Source organism: Petromyzon marinus, chromosome 50 (assembly GCF_048934315.1).
Source record: "Petromyzon marinus isolate PM22_M1 ecotype Great Lakes invasive population chromosome 50, UKy_Petmar_22M1.pri1.0, whole genome shotgun sequence".
In the NCBI taxonomy this organism is placed as follows: Eukaryota; Metazoa; Chordata; class Hyperoartia; order Petromyzontiformes; family Petromyzontidae; genus Petromyzon; species Petromyzon marinus.
In genome coordinates this window covers 7,652,751-7,665,792 of record NC_133716.1, presented here as the reverse complement: position 1 = coordinate 7,665,792, position 13,042 = coordinate 7,652,751, and the positions used below count along the sequence as shown (strand labels likewise).

Here is a 13,042-nt window from a genome sequence, read left to right as displayed (position 1 = left end):
TTAATTGTTTCAATAATCTGATCACTTTCAGCATAATTGTTGTTCAATCTTGATTTGACATTCAATGCTCTGTTAATTTGAGCATTATTGTAGCCATTCAGTCGTAGGGCTTCTTTAGCATGTTTCATCTCTCTCACTAGACTTTCACCATCTGGCACTGTTTTAGCCTGATGTATGAGTGTCTTGATAAGAGAGGATTTTTTGTGCGGGGTGATGATGCGAATCTGCATTCAGATAGGCATCAATGTTTGTTCCCTTTCGGTAAACTCTTGTGTGTGTTTTTTTTACCATTTAGGCCGGGTCCAAGCAAAATATCGAGGAAAGGGAGTTTGTTATTCACCTTCATTTCCATGGTGAACTGGATGGCTGTATTTTGTGCATTGAGATTATTTAGAAATTCATTACGTGTATCATTACCATGTGGCCAGACAACCAAAGTGTCATCAACATATCTAAACAAAAAGATGGTTTGAATGTACTTGAGGCAAGTGCTCTTGATGCTGGATGTAATTACCAGCGAAACGTCGTACTCAAATTGTAAATGTTGTGGATTCACTCTTCAATATGCCGGTGGGCTGAAGTAGTGAACTATTTGTCATTTTGTTCACGCAACAAATTCCTTACTGATTGGCCGTGTCGGGTGGTGGAGGGTTTCAACTCATTTATACTTACGCGATCTAACTCAAAAACCTTTATTATGAATAATATTGGTCGCGAAAGCCTACGTGTTAAACTGAACAACGAACAATGCAAAAAACATGATAGGAGTGCAAAGTATAGGAAAGGTAAATAAACCGCTTAAGTAAAAAAAAACAAATTAAAACTAAATTAAATCACGACGTTTCGGAGGCAACACAAGCTTCCTTCATCAGGTGTAAAAAAGCACAGCAAATTTACTGTAGAGAGAGCTATTTGTGATGAGATATTAATTATACAAATAGCTCTCTCTACAGTAGTTTTGCTGTGCTTTTTTACACCTGATGAAGGAAGCTTGTGTTGCCTCCGAAACGTGATTTAATTTAGTTGTTTTATATTTGTATTATTTTAATATTTCCCTTCTACGTGATTTTACCGAAAGAACCAAGCATATTAATTTAGTTGTTTTCATTTTTGTTTTATTTTATTTAAATTTGTATTTTATTTTATACCTACGTGACTTTACCGAAATAACCAAAGAGTATGGATCCTTGCAGTCACGAAAACTTCAAATCTAGAATTAAACCACTTAAATATATGTAGAAATAAAACGATGTTTAATCTTTCCAGGTAATGCTCACTGAGCTATGAACTTATTTTTTTCAGTAGCAGGCAGCTTTATCTCCTTGTGTGTTCGTGCATTAAAACTATAAAAACGATCAGCTATTTTTATTTTACCAGGTAAGGCCCACTGAGCTATATAGATATTTTTAATAAGCGACCTGGCCACAAATGATCGCTCAACTAAGTGGCTTATCACGTGGAAATTTATAACAGCCAAATAATGTATTCATAGGGCAGCTACTGTTGACATCTCCACAGTGGTACTCATTTTATTGACCCCGGAGGTATGATGGGCGAAATCAACCCAGAACAAAGATTTGAACTCGCAACCTTCCAACTACGAGCCACTTTGTTCGACCGCTAAGCCACTATGCTGGACTGAACCCCCTACAGATGAGACAACGCAATCAGACTGCGAGACTGAGTCCTCAACATGGGTCGACGAATCAGTGAGTGAAGTTCATGCAAATGGTAAGCATGGTAGTCGTCATAGAAGGGTGCTACGGAGGCGACTGACTGCCAGTGAGCGAGTGACTGGAGTGAATCAGTGAATGCTGGATCATCAATCAGCCTGCCTGTTTTGTGCTAAATTATATCAAGTGCAGTGAGGTAGAAATTGGGTTCTCCACCCCAGATGTAACAGGATTCACATCAATTCACAATTTCTGGATTGTCCAGCTATGTGGAGAGATGTGCCAAAGCTGTGTCAAAATTTCTGAGAAGGCTGGTTTCAAAGAATGGCCAAATTTCCGCGATATTTTGCCAATTTAGTCATTTTTCACCAGACCAGGAAACCATGGTGGTAGCAAAAGAAGAGTATTGTTGTTTGGTCCTGGCTTTGTTCAAGCACCGCCATTGTAAGAATCAGGCTTGAGGCCACTCGCGAATTCACAAACATTGCCGGCCCGCTTTCCATGATTGTGGAAACGCAGCAAATGGATCCGATTTCGAGGGCTGAAGGCATCCACATGGTCCCCTAAAGCTTAGATGAGTTAAACAAGGAATACGTAGAGAAATTATTGGAATGGGATGCACCGGGATCGAGAGTTGCGTGAACTGGAGTCCGAGTAGCTGGGCAAAGTAATATTATAATCTTTAATTCATGGACATGCACATCAAATGGCAGACACAGACAGACAGGCGTTGGTTTATAAGGTGTAAGTGGTTCATGTGGTCAACATGAATCGGAAATTCAAAGTAGAATAAACCAGTTTCTCCATTCTTATGCGAACATTGGCAGTGCCCATATCCATTATCGGCCCTAAACAAAGTGGCGGAAATTCCACGTTCCTGTGGTGGTGACCTGTTAATCCATAGGGCCAAGAAACATTGGTTCACCACAAAATGGCACTCAAGGTACTAGCTGCAGAAAGATGATAGGCTAAGCCAGGGGTCGGCAACCAAAATAAGGATTTTTTTTTCAGATGCGGTAAAACACTCAATATTTTAAGAGCCGCATCGCATGTGAATCCGTGACGGTCCTTAATAAATAAGGTACTAGCTGCAGAAAGATGATAGGCTAAGCCAGGGGTCGGCAACCAAAATAAGGATAATTTTTTTCAAATGCGGTAAAACACTCAATATTTTAAGAGCCGCATCGCATGTGAATCCGTGACGGTCCTTAATAAATAACGCCACGAATCAGTCCTTAAAGAGCCATATGCAGCTCTAGAGACACAGATTCCCAACCCCTGCCCATGGTAAACTTGACTTCCACGGTGAATTGAACTGCCATAGTAAATTGGACTCCTATGGTAAACTTGACTACTATGGTAAACTTCAATTATATGGTAAAGTGGGCTCCCATGGTAAAGTGGGCTCCCATGGTGAATTGGACTTCCATGGTAAACTGGACGTCCATGATATAATGGACTTCTATGGTAAACTGGACTTGAATGGTAAACTGGACTCCCATGGTCAGGCAACCAAAATATCAAAAGTCATGTTTTTTTTAATATTTCAAGAGCCACAATGGAGTCCTGAAAGAGCCACAGCACGTGGCTCTGGAGCCACAGGTTGCCGACCGCTGGGCTCAGCCAACCTTCAACCCCAACCTGGATTCAAATAAATGAATCAATCCTTGATATAAAAAGGGGATGACAGTCTGATGAAACCGAACGTGACTTTATCGAGGGAGACACAAATCATAAAAGCAATGTAGTATAACATGCGATAAGAGGAGAGTATATACATCATAAAGGGATAATATATTTAATAATACCCCCAAAGTAATGCGTGCTGTTGCCACAGCATAATGGTTAGCACACTGAGCTTGAGATTCACGAGTTCTCAGTTTGATTGCCCGGCATGGCAGTTGAAGGAGTGAGCGATATTATTAACCACCCCTAACCTCTGTCCAGTATAAACGTGTCCACCACACATTTACAGTGCTGTCGGTAGGTCACGCACGGTGGGGTTAAGTGTGGGTACTTCCAACATGTCTGTCCAGCGTGCAATAGGAGGGCCGAATACCCACCGGAGGAGCTCTCCACAGTTCCACCCCGAGACGAGGCTCTTCCACCGGCAAGAAATTACAGGATTGGACCGTTATCGTTTACAGAGGAAGCAATCTAAGCAGTGTAACGTTTATTTTTTTTTTGCAAAATGTAAGATTCCAATCGATGGCTGGGGAGGAATATTTTTTTTTGGATGAAAGAAAACTGGACTTGAACTCATAACCTCGCTACTTAACTGAACGCTTTACCAAAGCACAGTGACAGCAGGATATTATGCAATATGTCACCTGTACAGCCACATATTGGATGCTGGCGGAAGGAAGTCTACACGATTAGTCATCACAACATTGGCTCGGTCTTGTCGCTCCATCACTGGGGCAGCGAGCGGATAGCGGTGGACGTGCTTGGCCCCCCACGATACAAACATCACGGGGCGAAGCCGCAACAGCTTTGACGCAAAAAAAACCCGCAACGGGTCTATTGAGAGGCGTGCCATCGCGCAATGCAAGCCGCTAAGGTTGTCCAACGAGCGTTCGATAATATCGAACTAAATACATTTCCGGATTGAGTGGGCGACGAAAAAGTAACTGCACCAAAATACACCGCAAGGAGGAATGACGATGGGTTTGCGGAGGATGCGCGGTGGAGCGGGACCAGGGGAGTTTGACACGTCATAGGCTTTCGCGACCCATATTATCCGTGGTAAAGTTTTTTGTTTGCGATGGTTAGATCACGGAAATGCAAATGTGTGCTCAACCCGCCACCACCCGACACGGCCAATTAGGAAGGTGCGTCACGTAAACTAAACGTGCCCAGCAGCTACTGGTTGAGCGCACACGCTGGAAGTTGCTAGGTGCAGAGGAAGACCAGGATCTGACCGCACGTCAAACATGAAACAACTGGGCGGGATGGAAGCTTTTCCAGTTCACAGACGCGACGACGGCGGACAGAGATCATTGGAGACAGACCGCTGCAAGAAGATATCAGTGAAGGAAACTGACACGCGCCCAAATGACACCAAAAAAAGACCAAAGCGACTCGAAGATGAAGGATATAGAAACAATAACAAAAAACACACCAAAAATGCTGATTGTTCATCGTTTGCAACGAAACATACGCGCTTTTAACTGATAACTTTCCGCTTGGCTGCGAAATGCTGAAGCGTCTGAACTCAACACAAATGGCTGGTGATGACCAGTGCACCTCTGCAAGTCCATTATATGACGTAATTTTCAGCCATGATCAATCCACTGCTGCATTAAGGCCTCCCCGTAGCCATCATGACCTCTCGCTATTCTGTGATGTAACCAACAACCGCCATTCGCCACTAAGTTGCGGTGACGTCACCACGGCGCTTGTGCCAGGCCATGTGCTTGTTAAGGCCACGTGAAGTGTCGAACACCCGCTGGCAGGTCACGGGGCAGACCCAGGTGTCATGGGTTGACTGAGATGACTAGCCCGATGCACCACCTGTGCCCCCTACGGTGCCAACTACATGGCAATGTAACAAATCCACCCAGCACTTGCACACGAGCTGATTTCATCGCTTAATCTCATCTGTAGATGTTCTCTTGGACAAGTTCCCATTCCTTGGCTGCTGTTCTGCACTTTTATTATGACCATCGGCCATCATCCCCGCTTGGCATGACGTGTTCTGCCCAAACCCATTTAATTTCAACAGTTATAGTTACGTATATATATTTTTACCCACGTATGTTTTCTAATCAATGTGCTCCTCTTATTGCCTCTCAACGTAATTCTGAGCAAAGCGTGTCCGTGCCTATTCGTGCAGTTGGCCATTCATGTTTTATTTTCTTTGTTCATGTCCATGTTTTCTGATCCGTACGTCATAGCAGGTCAAACAGAATCAGAATATTAATTTATACTGGAGCGATCAGACGAGCTATAAAGCTATTTTTCACAGATGTCCAGTAGTTTTGGTTGAAACCTTTCTGACTTAACCCATCACCTCAGGCCAAGCTGATGAGAGCCAGAAGGTCCAAACCAGTAGGGAGTTTACTTGCTGAACCAAATGCTGCTGGCCGATAAACTGAAAGAAATGTCATTCATATGAACCTCATTGCGGTACCCCGGGGTACCATAGTACCCCGGCTCTCGCACAATGTCCGTGACACAGTGATTTTTAGTCTGTTGATGGTCGGCGATGCGGCAATCGATTCATCTCGACGAGCTGTACTCACGGTGCACCGCTACGGTGCGTACCCAGAGCGTTCAGGGTTTCAGCGGAATCGTCCTCGCTGCGTTTCGACATCGCGGAGTGTGGCACCGATTGAGGACTGATTGGTACCCCAGTCGCGGAGTGAAGTACACACTCCTGGTAAAAAAAAAGTGTCCCAGAAATAAAATATTTAATTGCCTCGACCATTTTGTATGATTTGGCACCCCGGAGTACCGCCATAAGGATCATATATGGAGAGACAAAATGTAGTTCTGCTTACACAGTAAACCCTCTCTATCTTGGAGGGTTACATTTTTGAAAACGCTCGCAAATGCAGAAACCTCCTTCCGATGGGAAAAATTGTGGTTGTGTTCCTGGTACGAGTGAACATTGGGGGGGGGGGGGGGAATGGTAAATGTTTAATAACAATGGCTACAATAAATAAATCACAATTCTTTGAGAACAATGTGTTTTTGTTATTACCTTTGATGATTTGACGACGATGGAGGTGGTGGCCATGGTGAGGAATTCAGTGGGGGGGGGGGGGGTGACTGCTCGGGAGATGCAGGCATATATATCAACGCCGCAACAGCTGTTATCATTTTAGTCACTCTGGGGTGCACTAGCCGCAACACTTTCCTTGATTGAATTGGCGTTAGTTTTAATGGACCTCACAGTCGACTCGTTTACACCATAACACACGAGTTGACTGCAGTAAGCACGTATAAAGTAAAAAAAAAATGCACAATAGCGAGTTCAGAGTGGAATTACTGCGAGACTGAGAATACAGTGGGCAGCCGAGCGGTCGTGCCAAATCTTCGCAGACCATTTCAAACGTAACAACATTCTGCGTGCATCTCCCCGCTGTCGGTCGTCTGGATGCACTACAGACTCGCGAATAATGGAGTCCGGCGGGTCACCAATAGAGAATCAATCAGAGGCGGGCCGTCAGGGTCAGCAAGGCCTTCTCTGCTGGCCTAGAGATTGTCAGAATCAGAAAATTATATTTTTCATAATTTCACATATATATTTTCATTAATGCTATATGTATTTTACAAAGTCCGTTCCCATCAGTCTATTGCATTGCTACTCTCTCCCTCAGTTGCGCTGCTTCCAGTGCAGCTCATAAATTAGAGCTTTTATCCAATCAGATTATCCACCTGTGCTGTCTCCGCCTCTCCGGGTGAAAAATTTACCCTGCGGCCTTCAGAATGTCGAGTGAATCCCCTCTGCTGTTGAAGCAAATGGGGACGATGTTATTGTCATATTCTTTAACCAATCAGATTTCGAGTTTGCCATGTTGGGCGCATTCTTTGAAACGCCGGAGCCTTCTAGCTGGCCTAGCCGGCTACATTACCATTTTTCGTGTGCCGTGATCGGAGTCGCTAGCACGTAATGTAGCATCATCTAAGATTTATTTAAACTTTCTTTCATGACGTTTAGATTTTTAGATGTAGTGGTTTAGATTTTTTTTTGTGTGTGGGGAAGCCTGTTGAATCCTGATTGTGTTATTTGTGTTTTATGGCATTTTTGCTTGCTTGGTGGTGGTATGAGTAAATGTGACTGGTTGTTGTGAGCTTGTTCTTGTTTCTTTGGTAATGACATTGATTTGGGCTATGCGATGTCTATTTGTGATGCAGCATCCTCTCATACTGCGTAATAGTGGTACATTCTTGATGGTTTCAGTCACCATGTATTAATGTCTCTGCAATTAGTGTATTGTAACTCTCATAGGTGTTGAGCCTCGTGTTAAATCACTTTATTCCACTCGATAAAGGTTACTGTCACTGTGAATATGGGGTGATTAAGTCGAATGACAATAGCCCATAGCCATAGTGATAGCACTGAAGGCCTAGTTGTAAAATACACGGCCCGCCACTGGAATCAATATACACTTAGTAAACTCGCGAATGAGAAACTCGCGAATACAAAACTCGCACTTACTGAGGGTTTATTGTACTGCGTTTGCCATTTCCCTGTCTTGTATACTCTTTGTAAACCTCAACATTGTCTGAAGAGGACACGTTGACTAAATGTGCCAAGATTTCCCTTTCATCTGAGCGACAATAACAAAAGATAACAAAAAATATTAACCTAATGATGACCATTGCCCAACCTGCAATGTGAAACTCGCAATTGTTTGCTACCATTTGTAGAGTTTGTTAATTATTTGGCATCGGATACACACAAGGTGGCATACACAAAAGCAGTGGCATTCCATTTTAATTAGCCACGCCAACAGCATCAAGGGGTGACTGGCAATGGTCAAGAATAATGATGGAGTGGCAGCAAAGGAATGTAAAGCGTTTGAGAGTGGACATCCAGCAAGGAGATGGAGTGATGGAACCGGCTCGTGTACAGGCAACGAGCGGATTATTACATCGCAGGCTTGTGAGAGATGTCGACGGCTTGGGGGGGGGGGCATCATCCAGCAGTGGATTGATAACAGTTGATGATGATGCCACCAGAAATACTCTGTGAGCACTGAATGTAGCAGATGCTGGGCCTAGTCCATGCGGTTACAAAATAGCCACTCGCAGCCACTAAAGGCTGTTTTATTTTAGATAATCACATTATTGAGTCAGGACAAAGATTCAATTAACCCGAGTACACGCAGATTACCCTCTGCTTTACATTACCAGATAAGCACTTATCAAAACAAGCTGGCAAGTCAGTCACACTGAAAAGCATGCAACCCACATACAAGGGGACAGAAGTTAGACTAACACCTCCGCACTCACAGTCTATGCAAATTGGATGTATAGGTTACAATATGTATTGATAATAAAAAAAAACAGACTCCTTAAACGTATTTTTTTTCAAACCACACGAAAATATAATACGGGCCTGACACTGGTGATGGCGAGCTGTGAAGGTAAGTTTAGTAACAATTCATTTTGGGGAATTACAGTTTTTTTTGCGTGTGAAAATACGTGCAGTGTGCTCGAATAGACACGAAGACGTATTTCAAGGCCATTGCAAAACGTAGCCAATCGGATTCCTTAAGAATAACAACTCAACGTCTCCGTCATGATTTGAAGCTTTCGTGACTGCAAGGATTCATACTCTTTGGTTTTATTCGGTAAAGTCACGTAGATAAAATTAAAAAAAAAATTTAATCACGACGTTTCCGAGGCAACACAAGCTTCCGTCTTCAGGTGGAATAGTCACAGCAAAAGATCTGTGTGATAGATATTCTGCGTTGACTTTTCCACCTGAAGACGGAAGCTTGTGTTGCCTCCAAAACGTCGTGATTTGATTATTTTCCTTTCTTTTATTTTGTTTTATTCTATCTACATGACTTGACCGAATAAAACCAAAGAGTATGTCTCCGTCATGGATTGCTGCCTCGTGTTCACGAGGGTGATCACGCTTTGGGAATGGCCTTTCTTCAGAGTGTGGGAACAAGGTGGTGGGATTTGATTGCACCGGCGGATTAATTAATTAAGCAAATTTCACGCCCCCCCCCCAAAAAAAGATTTCACTTTTAAAAATGTAACTTACAATGATTGTGAAGTCCCCTCCCTTGGCGAATTATTTCAATGCATTGCTTTAAACAAGTCCGGTTTCAAATTAATACAGCGGTCCGAATATTGTATTCGCCCACAATAAATGCATGATGAGGGCACAAATTGCTCATGCCGACGACAATTACTCCAATGACACACAACATTCCATTTTTATTTTCAATGGCGGTATCAAAGAGTATTGCCTCAAACGTACAGGTATGTAGACTCTTCAGAACTCTTTAAATTGCTCTCTATTCTGTACACCTATTAATTTGTTCTCCTTATTCTAATGACTATATTTCTCGAGTCTGCAATAATAATAAAAAAATGACAGGGCCACAAATACAGATAACTACATCCATATTTCCCCCCTCTAAACCACAAGCTATACCCCCTAGTGTTGACATTAAACAAAAGATATGATATTCGATTGAATGTTAGCAGTTTTACATAAAAACTAATCTTACCAGATGTCCAAGTTACAATGAAGTGGCAGAGCCCCTGATTAACTCAATGGGCAAATGAATGGACGTGCGTGCGCACGTGCGTGCCCATTGCGATAAATCTCGAAGTTCTCTTATGAGACGTGGGGTCGAACTGCGTGCTATTTGGCACAATGTCCCCGATATTTAGCTCCGCGTGCTGTTGGGAGTTTCTTCGGTTAAGTGACGGAAGCTCCCAGCAGGCCACTCTGAGGAGTTGGCGACTCTGCTGCTGAACCTGGAGCGTGCCACCAAGAGGTGAAACGTTCGCATCGGCCCACCTGCGATCCATCCTGGGTATGGATTATGTGAGGAGCTCGCAGATCCTTGAAAGATCTGGACACGCATCCGATTTAGTGAGTCCCTCCGGCAGGCATGGTTGCATTCACTGGGTCATGTAACCCGCACGTACAGCCGTCACATGTCTAAACAGCATCTGTGTGGCCGGATAGAGAAGACTAAACGGACATGGAGATAAGAGATGAGGTACAGGATGATCTGGAGCTGAGTGGACTTTCTGATGACTGGTATCTGCCGTGTCAAAATCGGCCTCTGTGGAGGAGGCTCATTAAGGACACTACAGTACTGGGTAGTTGGGGAAGGTCACCTCCTAGCAACGATGGAGGGCAGAAGAGTGATGCTCACAACAATCAGCAGAGTGAAACGCAGCAAGTTGGAACAGCAGCACAGGTGGTGCATCTGTCAGTCATCTTGGTCAACCTGTAACACCTGGGTTCTGCCTCGTGACCTCCTGCCAGCGAGCCTTCGACACTTCACGTGGCCCCAAAGTGCACCTAGCCTGGCACAAATGTCATGGTAACTTCACTGCCACTTAGTGGCGAGTGGCTGCTGCTGCTGCTGCAGCTCCTGTTGGTGTTGTCTCTGCGTGTGTATTTGTGACAGTGTGCATCTGTTTACGTGTTTTAGTCAGAGAGGCCGTGCAGCGGTAGGAGTGCCACGCTACTGAACCCGTGGACCCGAGTTCGATTCCCGCTCACGACCCAACATCGGTGACGATTATCTGAACCGGGCCTCCCCTATGTCTGCTCAGCCTCAAATGAGTACCTGGTGCTGTGTGTAAACATTGCAAACTTAGGAAGACAAAGAAGGCAGGGTGTGGTGCCGGCCAGCCGCCCGCTCGTGTGCCGTGCCGGCCTTCATAGGTGCATTTGGCCCCAACAGTGTGTTGAGGATATACGGGGGATGATATTTGTCTGTTTGTGCCTCTGACCGGCCCCCAATGTGATCAAAGACATTTTCGTAATTCCCGTGCGTAAATCCCGCAAGGGGGCTCGGAATTGGGACAAATCTTGGGAAATGCAATTTTTTGAGAATTTCGTAAGTCGTCTTGGGCTCAAGGGGGCCTTGCGCCTCTTCCTAGCCAATTGCTCATGTTTACACACCCGAGCATGTACAGTCGCAATTTAAGACTCAGTCGACCGAGGGAGGAGATTATGTGGGACGGGTGCACACACCAATTGCCCCTCGCGCAAACATGGAACTTGTGTAAATGATTCTGAGAAACGGCTCTTGTTGTTGTGACGGAAAAATAGTGGGGGTCGGAAAAAACCCGTACCTTTCAAAACAACACACCAAAAAAACGTGTGCGGGCAACAACAGAAAACATCATCACTCCCCCCTTTGTACATTTTGCAAAAGCCAGCAGCAGTTCACGAAGAACTGCATTGTGGTCTCCTTGTCTTAGGCCACCATCAAAATAAATTGATGCAAATGTGACAGACTGACAAGCAGCAGCAGAAGCATTAGCAGAGAGACAGAGATGCACAACCCTAAACCGGTTTAGACAATTGCAGGCGACACACGAAGACATAACACACATTCAAATGTGACCGTCCTGTAACACGTTCCAGCCTCTCATTTACACCAATATCAACCACAGGGCAAAGCAAGCACTTTAGAGCACACGCAAGCAGAGAGACAGATACAGCGCTAAAGCTTCCTCACCTTGGACTATCATTCGCTGAATCCATTCGACTTAGGAACGACATATTGGCCGGACGGTGGTGGCGGTGGCGGTGTTTGAGACGCCTGCTCTGCCCTGTTCCTGGGCCACTGTCGTTTTGCGCAAAATTACTCTGAAGGCTCCGACTCGCCGCGCTTTGGCCGATCTGTGAGAGGCATTAGAGCCATTACGCGCCTCCTGCCGATTAAATATTCAAAGGCCTCTGGGCCTCGTTCGAGGCACGTATCACTTTGACACGGCAAAAGGGAGGTGGGGGGAGAGAGAGCGAGGGAGACGCACGTACGCGCGGGCGGGCGGACGCATGCACTCACGTGCACGCACCCACACGTGCTCGCACGCGCACGCGACGCATGTTCGTCCGTTGCGTACGGCCGTGATGCCGGACCAAAAATGCGCAGTCGAACGGTGTTTTTTTTCTTTCTCCCTACCCATCACCGACCGTCCTAAAACAAATACGAACCAATCTGTTCTCATTCACGTTTAGGGGGGGGGGGGAAGGGGAAACCTAGCTTTAAATTTGCACGCATGAAAATAATATAAATACACGCACACCACGGCTGAATTGGGTTGTTATTATTATATAGAGACGTTAATCTTTCTCGATGATCCGTTGATTTACGATTACATTTCTGCAACGATGACAGACCCACATCATCGGCCAGCCCAATTCGACGTGGCCTCTGCACCTCTGCGCAGGCTCCTCGTATTCGCTTCTCTCGGCCCAACGCTATGCGCCGTGTACCCTGACCTCGATTTTTAACGTGCCCGCAATGTGCCTTCTCCTTTGTCTCCCTCCCCTCCCCTGGTCTCGCTCCTCGGCCATCATTATCCCTCCTTTGCGCGTATCTTCCAGGGCACGCGCCAACGTCACGTGACGGGGGCACGCGGCAACGTCGCGCGCGCGTCGCGTGCTGTGTTGTAGAGATGGGGCGGGCGGCGGGGGGGAGCGGTGGCGCAGCGGTGAGCGCACTGCGAACAACGCCAGCGGCGATTATATCTGTGCCTCCCCTAGGTTAACTCGGCCTCAAATGGGTAGCCGGTTGCGGTGTGTGAAGACATTGCAGCTGTGGAGACAAAGGCGGCCGGGAGAGGTGCTGTGCCGGTCTTCATAGGTGGTTGCCAACAACACTTGCCCCAACAGTCTGTTAAAGCTATACGGGGGGAGGGGGGGG

The 13,042-nt window shown here is 45.5% G+C and overlaps 1 protein-coding gene across 5 annotated transcripts in view; it reads right to left on the bottom strand.

Moving 5' to 3' along the window:
* LOC116953115 (potassium channel subfamily T member 2) overlaps positions 1-13,042 on the bottom strand; it is a 224,074-nt gene that overhangs the window by 106,364 nt on the left and 104,668 nt on the right. Inside the window, exons 1-2 of one of the 5 annotated variants that reach the window (XM_076074844.1) lie at positions 12,619-13,042; positions 11,852-12,015 (exon numbers count right to left, since the gene is read on the bottom strand). The exons of the other annotated variants lie outside the window; for them this stretch is intronic. Of the exons in view, the coding sequence (XP_075930959.1) occupies positions 11,852-12,015; positions 12,619-12,696 (242 nt within the window). The 5' untranslated portion in view covers positions 12,697-13,042. The remainder of the gene's footprint in view (positions 1-11,851; positions 12,016-12,618) is intronic. 5 annotated transcript variants of the gene reach the window in all.